Source organism: Rutidosis leptorrhynchoides, chromosome 2 (genome assembly GCF_046630445.1).
Source record: "Rutidosis leptorrhynchoides isolate AG116_Rl617_1_P2 chromosome 2, CSIRO_AGI_Rlap_v1, whole genome shotgun sequence".
NCBI lineage: Eukaryota > Viridiplantae > Streptophyta > Magnoliopsida > Asterales > Asteraceae > Rutidosis > Rutidosis leptorrhynchoides.
The window spans coordinates 547,250,968-547,264,565 of record NC_092334.1 but is presented as its reverse complement, the minus strand read 5'-3'; the positions used below and the strand labels follow the sequence as shown (position 1 = coordinate 547,264,565).

At 31.7% G+C, this 13,598-nt stretch overlaps 1 protein-coding gene and 1 long non-coding RNA gene across 3 annotated transcripts; both read left to right on the top strand.

The window, feature by feature from the left end:
- The first annotated feature begins 384 nt into the window (after positions 1-384).
- On the top strand, positions 385-4,370 carry LOC139889669 (uncharacterized). Its single transcript, XM_071872605.1, has 8 exons — positions 385-624; positions 1,311-1,577; positions 2,137-2,263; positions 2,331-2,392; positions 2,484-2,714; positions 3,065-3,186; positions 3,596-3,734; positions 4,212-4,370. The coding sequence occupies exons 1-8, from the start codon at positions 406-408 to the stop codon at positions 4,368-4,370; spliced, it is 1,326 nt and encodes a 441-aa protein (XP_071728706.1). The 5' UTR covers positions 385-405.
- A 1,448-nt stretch (positions 4,371-5,818) lies between these two features.
- Positions 5,819-7,591, top strand: LOC139893036 (uncharacterized). Of its 2 annotated transcripts, XR_011774313.1 has the most exons (5): positions 5,819-5,997; positions 6,282-6,356; positions 6,557-6,639; positions 7,228-7,293; positions 7,511-7,591. It is a non-coding gene; the product is annotated as an uncharacterized lncRNA (long non-coding RNA). The 2 variants fall into 2 exon arrangements; XR_011774312.1 differs by having other exon boundaries at positions 7,228-7,585.
- The last annotated feature ends 6,007 nt before the right edge of the window (positions 7,592-13,598 follow it).

The following is a 13,598-nucleotide window of genomic DNA, read 5'->3' as shown; positions in this document are numbered from 1 at the left end:
TTTTAGAAAATCGAGTTCATCTCAAACCGAGCTTGAGCATTGTAAAGTTTAAACGAGCCGAACTCGAACACTATCAAGGCTCGACTCGTTTATAACTCTAATTTGTTTAAATTAGAGCTCTAATTTATACCTAGTATTATAATTATATTATCTGGTCAACAATATATACCCTGGCTCTTGCAAATTGCAAACGAACCAAAATAGCAACAAGAATTTAGTCCTTTCCTTATCCTCAGAGCAAATCAAGAAACAGAAACTCACTCACTCACCATGCATACTATCGCCTGCAACCATTTTCTTGCTTCTACTTTCATCTCGACCAATTTCACTCTTCTCGCATCATCAAAATCAAAATCAAAATCAAAATCAAAATTAAAATCAAAATCATTCATAACCATTGCTGCTATGGACGGACCCAACAACAAGAAGAAGAAGAACAGTAATCGAAAATATGGAAGTTCAAGGAAATCTGTACTAAAAAAAACCCTAAAACAAGAACAAGTTACCTTCACTGCTCCTGTATCTGATGACCCTGTTGTCGCCATTATTGGCGGTGGTATCTCTGGTCTGCTTTGTGCTCTTCAGTTACAAATTAGAGGAATTCGTTCCACTGTTTTTGACACGGTATTTATTTTTATTTACTATTTATTTATTTATTTGTTTAATTTCGATAAGTTTGATTGAACCTATAAACTCATTTTTTAGGGTTTGCTTATCAACTTGAATTTGTATAATTTGCTTCAAGGGATCCAATTTTTAATTAACTTTAACCTAAGAATTAAACTACTTTAATATTATTTATTATTATTGAGCTTACTATTAAAACTATGTTTATGTTTATATTGATAACTGACAATAAAATTAATAACACTTGTCATTTAACATTGAATGAATTCAAACTATATTTCCTAACATAAAAATTCAAGTAATTTGCCGGTTACTGTAATCACTCTTGCAAAATTGTGAATTGAGTGTACTTATTATCAGTGGCGAAACTAGGATTTTTTTTTACCGGGGGCAAATTTTTTTTTTTCAAACCGTAACAAATTTTTTTTGACAAAATTTGAAGATTTTGGGTCAAAAGTTGGAGATTTTGGGGCAAAATTTGAAGATTTTGGGGCAAAAGTTGGAGAATTTTGGGCAAAATTTGAAGGTTTTGGGGGCAAAAAAAATCCACCGGGGCCAAAGTCGAAAAACCCGAAATTTTTACACTGAAAAAAAAAAAAATAAAATCCACTGGAAGCGGGCCCCCCTACACACAGTTTCGCCCCTGCTTATTATGTCATATATTCATTGTTTCATAACTTTAGGGTATACATGGACTTGGTGGAAGACTAGGGACTAGAACGGTTGACCCGTCAATGGTATTTGACCATGCTGCGCAGTTCTTCACTGTAAGTAACCCAGTGTTTGCTGACTTGGTTGATCAATGGTCCCACAAAGGTTTCGTTTGCCAATCTGAAGGTGTCATTGGAGAGCTTGAAGCTGGTGGTCATTTCAACCCATTTCCTTCTTCTCCTCCTCGATATATAGCGGTCAATGGAATGCGTTCTCTTGCCGATTCACTACTCTTGCAGGTATATTTACATTTCAACTACGCCAATTATTCTTTATGTTTCGTTGATGTCATCTGCTCCACGTGCAGTGGCGAGTCTAGTTGGTGTCCCGTGGGGTCACGGGACACCACTAGTTTAAATTTTTTACGTAAAAAATATTCTTTAAAATTTTCAGGACACCACTAAATTTAATTGTAGGACCCCATATATTTTTTAAATTTATATTTTTAACTTTAAATTGTATACGACTCCACTAAATTTAACTAACCGGACCACGTATATCTTTAAAATTTGTAATTTTTTAAAGGTAAACTATCACTAAAATCCAATTCAAATATAGTTAGTATTGGAAAAAAATTCGGGACCCCATTGAATTTTAATCATTGAATCGCCACTGTCCACGTGATTGGGCGCTTCATAATTTATAATATAATATTTGTTATATCCATAAACATATGTTAATCATTTGACCAAATTTAATATTTGCTACAACATTTTGTTAAGGTAGTCAAAAAAATACATACAATAAAATAATAACATATTAATAATTTTATTTATATATTTGCTAAATATGTTTCAGAGTTCTCTGATCGAGGTAGTGCGGCCTTGTTGGATAAGCTCTCTAGAACCATATAACGGAATGTGGCATTTGAGTGAGAATGGGAAACACCGGGGACAGTTTGATGCGATTGTTATTGCACATAATGGTGCGTCACACTATTTTTATTTTATTAAACTTTAATATACGTTCTTATAGTACTATTATTTCATCAGGAAAATGTGCTAACCGTTTGCTTTCATCTTCGGGATTACCACTTATTGCAAAACAGATGAAGGTGCAGTTAATAGTTTTTCACATCAACTTTTTATCTCGTCCACCATTTTCTATTATTTGTAATTGATATGGTAAATATTTTGGGTGATTAGAGACTGGAACTAAGTTCAATATGGGCTCTTCTTGCTGCATTTGAGGATCCTATTCCGTTGCCGGCCGAAGCAGCCGCAGTTCCATTTGAAGGCGCTTTTGTGAAAGGTGTAGAGTCTGTATCATGGATAGGAAACAACACACAAAAACTATTTAATTCTCAGAATACGGGACCTCATTGTTGGACAGTTTTCAGCACAGCGTCCTTTGGAAAACGTAATAAAGTTCCACAGGTCTGTATAATATCTATAACTTTCTGTGTGTTATTTAAATGTACGTATATGTCTGAAAATACCTGTTACAATCCAAGCCTATTTTTATCCATCGCTATCTACACTCATCTACCCTGTTACCCAACCATATGTAATTTATTCATGTGCCATATAAGCCCATTATGTGGCAGTGTGCACATGTGGAACATGTGTAGGAAATATGTGCTTTTAGATCAAGGTCCCTCAACTGCAACTAGTCTAATATTTGTACCAAATAAATGAATTATGCTCAAGACTTCACGTCTACAATTTTTTAATAGTATTTTTTTTTTCGTTTCTCGTGATGCTCTTTTTATGTGATATTTATTCAGGAGAATATTCCTACTTCGACAGCAGAGAAAGTGAAAGAATTGATGCTTACAGGTGTTGAGAACGCCCTAGGATTATCAACTGGCTCACTTAAGAGACCATTGTATTCCCGGGTACAATTGTGGTACGTCTAGTCTCACTACTATATGATTCTATTTGGTACGAAAATGTAAACCAGTTTGTGGCAGTGTTATATTAATTGATGGCAAGGTTGCAAAAATCGCCACTCGGCGAGTTCTCGGTCGGTACTTTTTCGGGAGTACTCGGCTTCTTGGGAAGTACATGAATGATGACCAAGTTTGATTTAGATTTATTTTGGCCGAGTTTTGACCAATTCTGACCGTTTGAGTAATCCCAAGGTTTGACCAAGTTTTGACCAATTCTGTGAGTGATCCTGAGTGTTGGCCGAGTTTGACCAGCCGAGTACTTTCTGAGTTGCAAAAGCCAAGTATGCGCCGAGTAATTCCGAGTTCTGCAACCATGATTTGTGTTCGTAAGATTAAGTGGGAGTAAATAGTTATACGTTAATGTAGGGGTGCGGCTCTTCCTACAAATACTCCTGGTATTCCATGCATCTTTGATCCGCTTGGACGAGCTGGAATTTGTGGCGATTGGCTACTCGGTTCCAACATAGAGGCTGCAGCCTTAAGTGGTATCTCCCTTGGCAATCATGTAAGTTTCTTGATTTCCACGGTCAATGTACTTGCAATTTTGAAGACTCGAACTGTATTTTCTTTGCTGAGTTTTTTTATAAAAGGTGACAACTTTAACACATTTATATGGCTGAATGGAGTAATTAGATTGTCTTTTATAAAGAAACACTTATAGCTCGTCCAACATGTATCGGTATGCTTACAAAGCCTTGTATCTTTTTATATCATATATAATACGGTATATCCTATTTTACTATGATGATGATGATGATGATGATGATGATGATGATGATGATGATGATAATAATTGCGATCATGTTTAATACACTAGTTTGTTAGTACAAGAAAGTGTTGGTGGGTCACCCCATCCTGACCATCTTAACCTGAACTCATCTCTGTGTTTCTTTTAGATGTAATTTTTTATTATTATTCACCATTATAATTATATTATTATAATATATGAGGATTATTAAGATAAATGGGTTTCCTGATGCAGACGGCAGATTATCTAAAAAGTGGTGGGTCCCGACCAGATGAGTTTTCTGTTGGTTTACACGACGAGTTCCAACCACTTCAAGGACATGATATTGGGCAATTCCCGGGATTAGAGTCCAGTAAAGATATATCCGTTGCTCGGATTCAAGTTGGAGCTTAAATATGAATCCTTGAATCTTTCCTTGCAGCATAAGTTCGTTTTTCTTCTATAATCTTTTAACGTCGTGGATTACAAGAAGCATATATATCCGATCAATATATTACAAACTAGACACAGTTTTGAGTTTCTGCTGTTCTTTGTAGTTGATAAAACTTCTCGTCTTATATTAATTCAAGTTTTGTAGATAGCTCATAAAACTAAAACAATACCGTGCATTTTGTGGCCTTGATATATTTTTCACAGTTTGGACTCCTAATTTTAGCCTTGCAGATTTGGAGTATATTAAAATCACTTCGTACTGCTATATCAAGAAGCACTTTTTGTTGTGACTAATGCATATGGAAGAACAGTTGACTATGTTACTAATCATTTCAGCCAGAGTTTGAATGCCCAGGTACCACATATAAGATCTTTTATTTCTTTTACCAAGTATTAGATGTTGCAACTTTGGCTCGTTTACGTACAAATGGGTCGATTCAAATCATGATAAGTCAAACAGGTAAAATAAAGTTTAAATACAACTGTGAATTTTAATGCATTAAATTAAACCTATTAAATCGTTTTTATTTAAAGAGTTTGCTTATTATTTAAGAATGCGTCACATTTGTTGCAGAATAGGTAGAAAGTTGCAGCACTCGGCTAGGCACCTAGTTTTTGAGGGACTGTTCGACTAAAGTATCTTCAGCTGTGACACTTGAACCGAATAATAATATAATATATATATATATAACGATGATGATATTGATCAGCAATCGTAACTTGAAAACACGCTTATGCGATCTTGTGGGCCATCCCAAAATGGAAAAACACTCCATGTGTTTGTAAATCAATATTCGAGTTTTATGGTTCCAACATACAATATTGTCGTGCAGATCTATTTCAGCACTTTTCGATACAGAATCATCTTCTTCCTTTTTATATTTTATTGATATTTATTAATAATTATTAAAATTAAATCCAACGTTGCTAGTGGTAAATCAAAATCTTCATTAGATTTATCTTCCATTTATTTTCTTTTCATTTTCATTATTAATTATTAATTATTAATTATCAGGTACAAGTCTACAATAGACAAACTTCGGTTATTAACTTATAATATCACTTCAAATGGAGCAATAACCTAGCAATATACAGTCAATGTGCATGAAATTTCACAGATGTCCAAATCAAGTCATTGTGTATCAAAATCATTTTTTTGGGGGAATCTATCTATCTATAGATTATATTAAAACACTAATTGGATGATGTCATAAATAGTCATTTTTCCTTCATAAAAGAATATAAAACAAAAGGAAAATTTTTTAGGAGATGTTGATGATGTAATAATTCTATTTTATTTTTAATTAAATATAATTTGTATTATTAATTAGTAATTAGAGAAAGAAAAAAGCACGGGTATTATACAAAAATCACGCCACAATTGCCACAGTTCCAGACTCTCTCAACTCTCCACCATCGTTCTTTTTCCCAATCTAAAAAAAAAACCCTAAATATTTCAATTCCAAGAAACAAGAATTCAAATTCATATTTAAACGAGTTCCAACCTAAATCTGATAAGTAATTTATTATTTTCATCATACAACCATTGTGCTTCAGATTTAGAAAGCAGAATCAAAGGGATTGTCAGGTAAATATTACATTTTTGAGTTTTAGTTTATATCTCATTTTGTAATGGATTTGACGCTATTAGGGCTAAATTCATGAGATTGTGATTATGACTTAACATATTAATTTACGCTATTTTTATCATCTTTGTATGTTTTATGTTTCACAGCCCATATGATATGGACTATAAGGTTGCAATTTAAGTTATAATAGTTCACTTTAAGGTGAGTTATGTTGGTGATTGAAATAATATAATTAATATTGATTAGAGCTGCTTATGATGTATGGCATAATGTTTTGCTGCAGGTACTAATAACACCATCGTTCGAATTGACCAAATCAAATTGCTGTTACGTAGTGCAGAACCGATTTTATAATCAGGTATTATATCATTACATTTTATAATATTTACACCATACTAACAAAAATCACAAGCCCTTTGTTAATAGTTTATTGCAGGTCATTGATAGTTTTAGTAAAGTTACAATCATAAGAAAATGCAACTTTATATTTGTGGCTTTATATTTCGAGTTTGATATTCTCTTTACATTAAGTTTGTACGTTGATGTGCATTATTACAGGTTTTGATTTTCGAGAGTCACTGGAATCGATATGTTGATAATGTAGTTTGGATATAAGGTTTTCGCAACTCACATACTTTATTGTAAGCTAAATTTTAATGTCTTTTTGTGATATAGGTATATTCAACATAATGAAGTAATGAGTTTAAGGTATTACTTCATGCTGATGTGATGTTATGAAAATATCATATGACAATTTAAACCCTTCAGATCTTATTAATGTATCATTTTGTGTGTGTAAACTCAAAAGCAGTTGACCACACTTTATTTTTGTTCTATCTCTGAAGGTGTTTGTCAAAACTCAAAAGTCCATATATATTTTAAGAAGTTTCAAGTCAAAAGAATGAGAGGTCTTGGAAAACAATAATCCTTCATCAGCATTTGAACTTTTGAAGTATATAACTTCTTCAGAAAGTATCATACATTTCTACTCTTTATGCTGGATACTATCAAATATTCATGCCTATCAAGCTTCTAAGATCAATTGTGTATTATATATAGATCAGCAGTCCAGCTTATAGCATTCAAGAAGATGCTCTAATATGTTTTTTTATTTTTAATTTTTTAATCATATATTATTACCGAGTAGTTGACATATTGGCATGTTTCTATAAGGATAAATAGTTGTCTTGAACTCTGATAATGATCACTTTTTTTTGTTTGGTATTCAGGAACAATTTTAACTTTGGCAAATCATTGGATGGTTATCTTACATCTTGTGGGAGAGGGCAATTGAGGTTCAATCTAATTCACACAACTCTGAGTTCGTTTCCAAATTATCGATAAATAAAGTGGAGTGTTCAATCTAAATCATTGTGATATTCAAAATTTGGTTATAATTTCATGCTTACACTATTTAAATTTGCATTTAGTGGAGTCATTATACTCTGATATAAAATAGTTTATATTTTATATTCCATCATAAACTGATATTTTGTTGTTGTCTAAATGTAGGATGGGTTAGCTGGTGTAGCCATTACCTCAGAAGCAGCAGCAGCACGATGTTGGCCAGAAAGGCACCCAATGAAGGTATAGTATGTTCTGCATTGTATATGGTTATTTTATTGGTAAGGGTGATCTAGATCAACTTTTTTATTGTCTAAATATGGAATTGTAGTTTTAGTACTGGGTTAGTTTGACCCATTTGCAAATTCATCATGTTAGTTTGCGGTTACTATGTGAATTGTCAAAGGAGTTCTTTTATCTATTATCTATTGTTAATTCATATTCCAATTACGATTTTACAATGTAGCCACGATACAATTGCATATTTTGATTATTACACTTGCAATAGGAATATGGGTATATATGAAAAATTACTTGCACGATGCTTTGTCATATGACATCTTAAAAATTTTATTTGTTTGATTTACGATAATTAAATAAGTTTTTTTTTTACAAACCCGTGAATTCACGGGTCTTTTAACTAGTAATGGATTAATGTTTAATTACTTTCGTCTATTAATTTGGGACATCTTAAAAATGTATAGTGAATAATTAAGTTGAAACGGAGAGAGTATATGCATGTTAGATACTTTAGATATGTTTGTTAGCAAGTCAAAAATAAGTACTATATCTTCACTCCTAGATATAATACTTATTTTTGACTTGCTAACAAACATTTTAGCTATCTGGTGGTAAACCTCGTCATGTTCTGGAAAGCCGTTATACAAATGTCCAACTCTAACTTCTTCTTATTCTTCTTATGGTTCAATCCATAGCAGTATTTGGCATAAATAAACCAAGTAATACTATGAAGATAATACCATGCGTCGGAGAGAATTGGTCCATCAATGGGTAAGAGCTAAGAAGATTTGTTTAAAGTCATAAAAATGTTTTTTTTTTTTTTTTTTTTTTTTTTTTTTTTTATCTATTATTAGTAATGACCTTAAAACTTTTAACGTAATTGTCTTCAACGATTCATGTAGAAGGTTAAATTGCTATTTTAGTTATTTATATGATTTTACGCACATAAAACACATACTTTTATTAATCTACATTTATTGAAACTTACATTGTATATTCATATTCACACGGTATCATTCAAATTTAACTAGAAAAAATAAATGGTACCTTGATGTTTTTATCAATATCAACTATCATTAAACCAGTAAGCATTATAATATTGTCAATATATTATTGAGATCTCAACCAAAATGTTTTTTTTCAGACGACTTGTATCATTTTATAAAAAAAAAAAAATTAACGATTTGCCCTTGTCATTTGCAAGATTTTTTTTTTATTTTTTATTTTTATTTTGTGAATTGCGAATTCACTTAACTCATCAAAGCAAGGAGTGGCTACTAGATAGACAATTAGTTCCGAGACTAAGAGATTGGGCTATCGGCCGGTATCAGTTGAAGTCAACAAAGAAGGAAAGCCTTCCCCCAATCCAACATTTTCAGGTGAAAAGAAGATAGATGACTGAGAGTCACGGGATTTTGAAAGCGCCGCATCTAGCTCAACAGCTTCTTCAAAAGAGATGACTCATTTTATTTTGTTCAGATCAGAGCTTTCTGTCGGAGGAGATTGATTGGACTTGCTATCATACTTGACTGAGTCTTCCACTGTACCTGGATTCTATAAAGCTTAAAAGGGAGTATACCTCGGGTCGGGGGAGAGGTAATCGATTGACGAAGAAATTGATTGATCTAAAATCAGGGAATCCGCAACTCTTCCATCCCTACTGCTTTGCTTGGCTTAACTATACTGCTTTGAGCTTTTCTTCAAAAGATTATGCAGGCCCCCGACAACGCGGCGTGTTCGAATTCTGATCGCTTTTACGCGAGAAAGGGGGACCACCCTCTAAGCCTAAGTATTCCTCAATGACCGATAGCGTACAAGTACCGTGAGGGAAAGGTGAAAAGAACCCTATTTAGGGAGTGCAATAGAGAACCTGAGATCCGATGCGAACAATCAGTCGAAGGAGCGGAGCTTAGAGCCTTGACTTTGCTTTCCCTTCGGTCATCAATGACGGGTTGTTATGAGACTTGTTAGGAAGGACTGGAAAGATATAAAATTGTAGTTTGTAGTTGGTTACAATTACCATCATTATTGAGTAAAATTACATGAAACCACTCGGTCAATTTGAATGAATAACACAAATCGCAAATAATACATTCGTACCTTGAACACAAATTGGAATCTGAACTCAAATTTCATAAAGTTTTTTGGACTTCAGCAGTTTGCCAACCAATAAATCTAAATAAAATACACAAATTAACAAAAAGCAGTGACTCAATCGGAAATCAAAAATAAAAATTAAAAGATATAATCTTTCAAAGTTTAGAGGTTGTGAGGTGACATGCATGCCATTCTCAAATTGCAAAGGCAATTCATCATTCGCAAGAGTCTCCTACGAATTGCGAGGCCAAATTTGGAAATTTATTGAATAAATTTAAATCGTTATATGTATACATGTATTAATTATTTCATATTTTATCCAATTTTTTTTTTCCCGACAAAACTAAAACTCATATAGAAACGGGGTCGCTTACCAAAGGAAAACCACGCCTAGAAAGCAACCATCTAAAAACGAGTCTCCCATAACTATCCGAAAAACTTAAATAAACTAAACATTTCTAACCGATCCAACATCCAAACTAAATAAAATACTTTTAATCGGATTTTGTTATAATATAATAAAAATAAATGTAAACAAATTCAAATATGGATGGCCAATTTTTAGTATAAATACTACATCAATGTAAGCTTGTAAACAGACAATAATTTCATAATCAAAATTCTCTAAACTTATTCTCATTCTCTTTGTTCATGAATATTAGTAAATAAGTCTTGCTTGCAAAAGTATAGACCATAATAATTATTAACAATAAATTAGAATTATAACACGTTATCAGCACGAAGTGCTCTGTATAATCAAGGTTTATCTAAGCAAGCACAAGTCACTAATCAAGGTAAGAAATTCTTTAACGATATCTTCTATTATTTATTAGTAAGGTAAATATTATTATCATCATAAGTAAAATTATATTTCTGTAATCTAACTTTTATTAACTTCACTAACATTTATATTTATGTTATTTAAGTTATATATGGTCGGTTATACCGCCTGAATTATATTTCTGTAATCTAACTTTTATTAACTTCACTAACATTTCTATTTATGTTATTTAAGTTATATATGGTCGGTTATACCGCCTGAATTATATTTCTGTAATCTAACTTTTATTAACTTCGCTAACATTTATATTTATGTTATTTAAATGGTCGGTTATACCGCCTGAATTATATTTCTGTAATCTAACTTTTATTAACTTCACTAACATTTATATTTATGTTATTTAAGTTATATATGGTCGGTTATACCGCATGAATTATATTTTTGTAATCTAACTCTTATTAACTTCACTAACATTTATATTTATGTTATTTAAGTTATATATGGTCGGTTATACCGCCTGAATTATATTTCTGTAATCTAACTCTTATTAACTTCACTAACATTTATATTTATGTTATCTAACATTTATGATTACTTCTGCAATTAATCATTATTTATTTCATGCATACTAATGTTTATTCTTAAAATTTATTATTTATGCATAATATGTTTATTCTCTTAATCTTCGTATTTATACTAAACGTATTTATACTAAATGTATTTATAGTAATCGTATTTGTACTAATAAAATTCTTTTATTAAAATTATTATTAATACAACGAGTACATAACAGTCGTTAACGTCAACTAACGACGTTAACGGTTGTTAACGTCAACTGACGACGTTACAACGACTATATTTTTCAAATATAAAATAAACATCTCCGTTTTCACATTTTCACAAATCAATCTTCATTTTCTCTGATTACCACTCTCAAAAAGTTTTTTGTAAAGATGATTCACACAAGGATGATTTTTCCTATTGTATTGGTCATACTAACTATCATCATTGTTGCTAATATACCACGGGGTGAACCTATATTCTATCCTGCTCTTGTGGTATTATCATTTGTAATCATGCCATTATTCTGTTGTTTGCTACTTATGAATTTAAAATGATTCTAATTTCATTTTATTATTTGTCTATGAATAGAAGTTGATTATGATTATGATTTATGTTGTTCATCTTTTGATAATAGAAATGTCGAATTTGAAAAGGCTTAAATTTGCTCCTTTAGAATCAAGTGGGAACAACTACTTAACATGAGTTATGAATGTAGAAAAACATCTCGAATCAATCGGTAGTTTAGAAATCCTGAATGAAAATAACAATTGTTCCGAACAAGAGAAAGCAATAGCAAGTATTTTCTTAGCAAACATATTGACGAGTCCTTAGAATCTACATATTATATGATCGAAGATCCAAGTGTATTATGGAAAATACTCAAAGATAGATACGATATTAATTATCAAGAAATAATGGTGATCCATGAAAGAATAAAATTGAAGATGTTAGTAGACGCTCTTATAAGAATCCCAGAGATTCTTATTAATGGTCTGGTAACGTGGATCATCGGTCTAGTATTTCTTGAATACATGAACATCTTGTTTAGCTCTACAAATAAGTCCCAAAAGAAAAGAAAACGAGAGTGAATCTGTTGAAAAATCTTGATTAAATAAACCCTGAGCTACCTTGAGACTTGAATGGTTTGAATTTTCTATGATGCCTAGCTTGTTATATATCACTCATAAATAAATAGTTTTAGACCATAACACATATGTTTATTAAGTGTTATCTTTTATGTACTTCAGATTGTAACTTGTTTGCAGGTAATATAATTTGATTATCTTGCTGAAATATAACTCATTATTTGCTTATCTTATTTGAAGTTTTACTATGAATCATGCTGAAATACAACATCAATTAAATGGTAAAGACCTATGTATTGCAGATAGTGGTAACATACACACTATGATCAAATCTAAGAAATATTTCATTGAATTAAATCAAATGAAGGAATTATAAATACTATATCAGGTCTTGCAAACTTGATATAAGGAACGGAAAAGGCAAAAAATCATATTACCAAATGGTACGAATTTTCTGATAAACAATGCTTTGTTTTCTCCCAAATCAAAGAGAAATTTGTTAAGTTTCTCTGATATATATCATCATGGATATGATTATCAGTCAATGATAACCGGAAATGAGAAATACATATGTAGCACCGAAAAGCGCATATGATTAAAAACGCATATGATGAAAAGCGCATATGATGAAAAGTACAGCGCATATGATGAAAAGCGCATATGATGAAAAACGCAGCGCATATGATTAAAAGCGCAGCGCATATGATGAAAAGCCCATGTGATGAAAAGTGCATATGATGAAAAGCGCAGCGCATATGATTAAAAGCGCATATGGAGAAAAAGATATATGATGAAAAGCGCATATGGTGATTAATGTAAAAGCACATATGGTGATTAATGAAAAGCACATATGGTGATTAATGAAAAAGTACATATGGTGATTAATGAAAATAGTACATATGGTGATTAATGAAAAGCACATATGGTGATTAATGAAAAGTATATTGTGAAAAGGAATCACAAATGTTTCTTGAAAGAATTCAAGGTGATATATATGGATCAATACATCCATTATGTGGACCATTTCGATATTTCATGGTTCTAATAGACACATCTAGCAGATGGTTTCATATTTGTTTATTATCAAATCGAAATGTGGCATTAGGAAAGTTTCTTGTTCGAATTATTAAATCAAGAGCACATTTCTCGATTACACCACTAAAATGGTGAGACTTGATAATGTTGGTGAGTCAACATCTCAAGCATTTTATGATTATTATATATCTAAAGGGATTGTTATTGAACATCCAGTTGCTCATGTGCATAAAAAAATTGGTATAGCTGAATCAATAATTAAAAGCATGCAACTAATAGCTAGACCATTAAAAATGAGTACATAACTCTCAGAATTTATATGAGGACATGCAAATTTACATGCTGCGACTTTATTTCACATTAAACAAAGTGCGACTCATAAATATTCTCCTCTACAACTTGATCTTGGCCAAGAGCCAAATATTTCACACCATTAAGACATTTGATTGTGCAG

Coding starts and splice junctions, on each gene's coding strand:
- LOC139889669 (XM_071872605.1), top strand. CDS start 406: ATGGACGGACCCAACAACAAGAAGAAGAAGAACAGTAATCGAAAATAT. Junction 2,264..2,330: donor GATTGTTATTGCACATAATG/GTGCGTCACACT, acceptor TTATTTCATCAG/GAAAATGTGCTAACCGTTTG. Junction 2,715..3,064: donor AACGTAATAAAGTTCCACAG/GTCTGTATAATA, acceptor ATATTTATTCAG/GAGAATATTCCTACTTCGAC.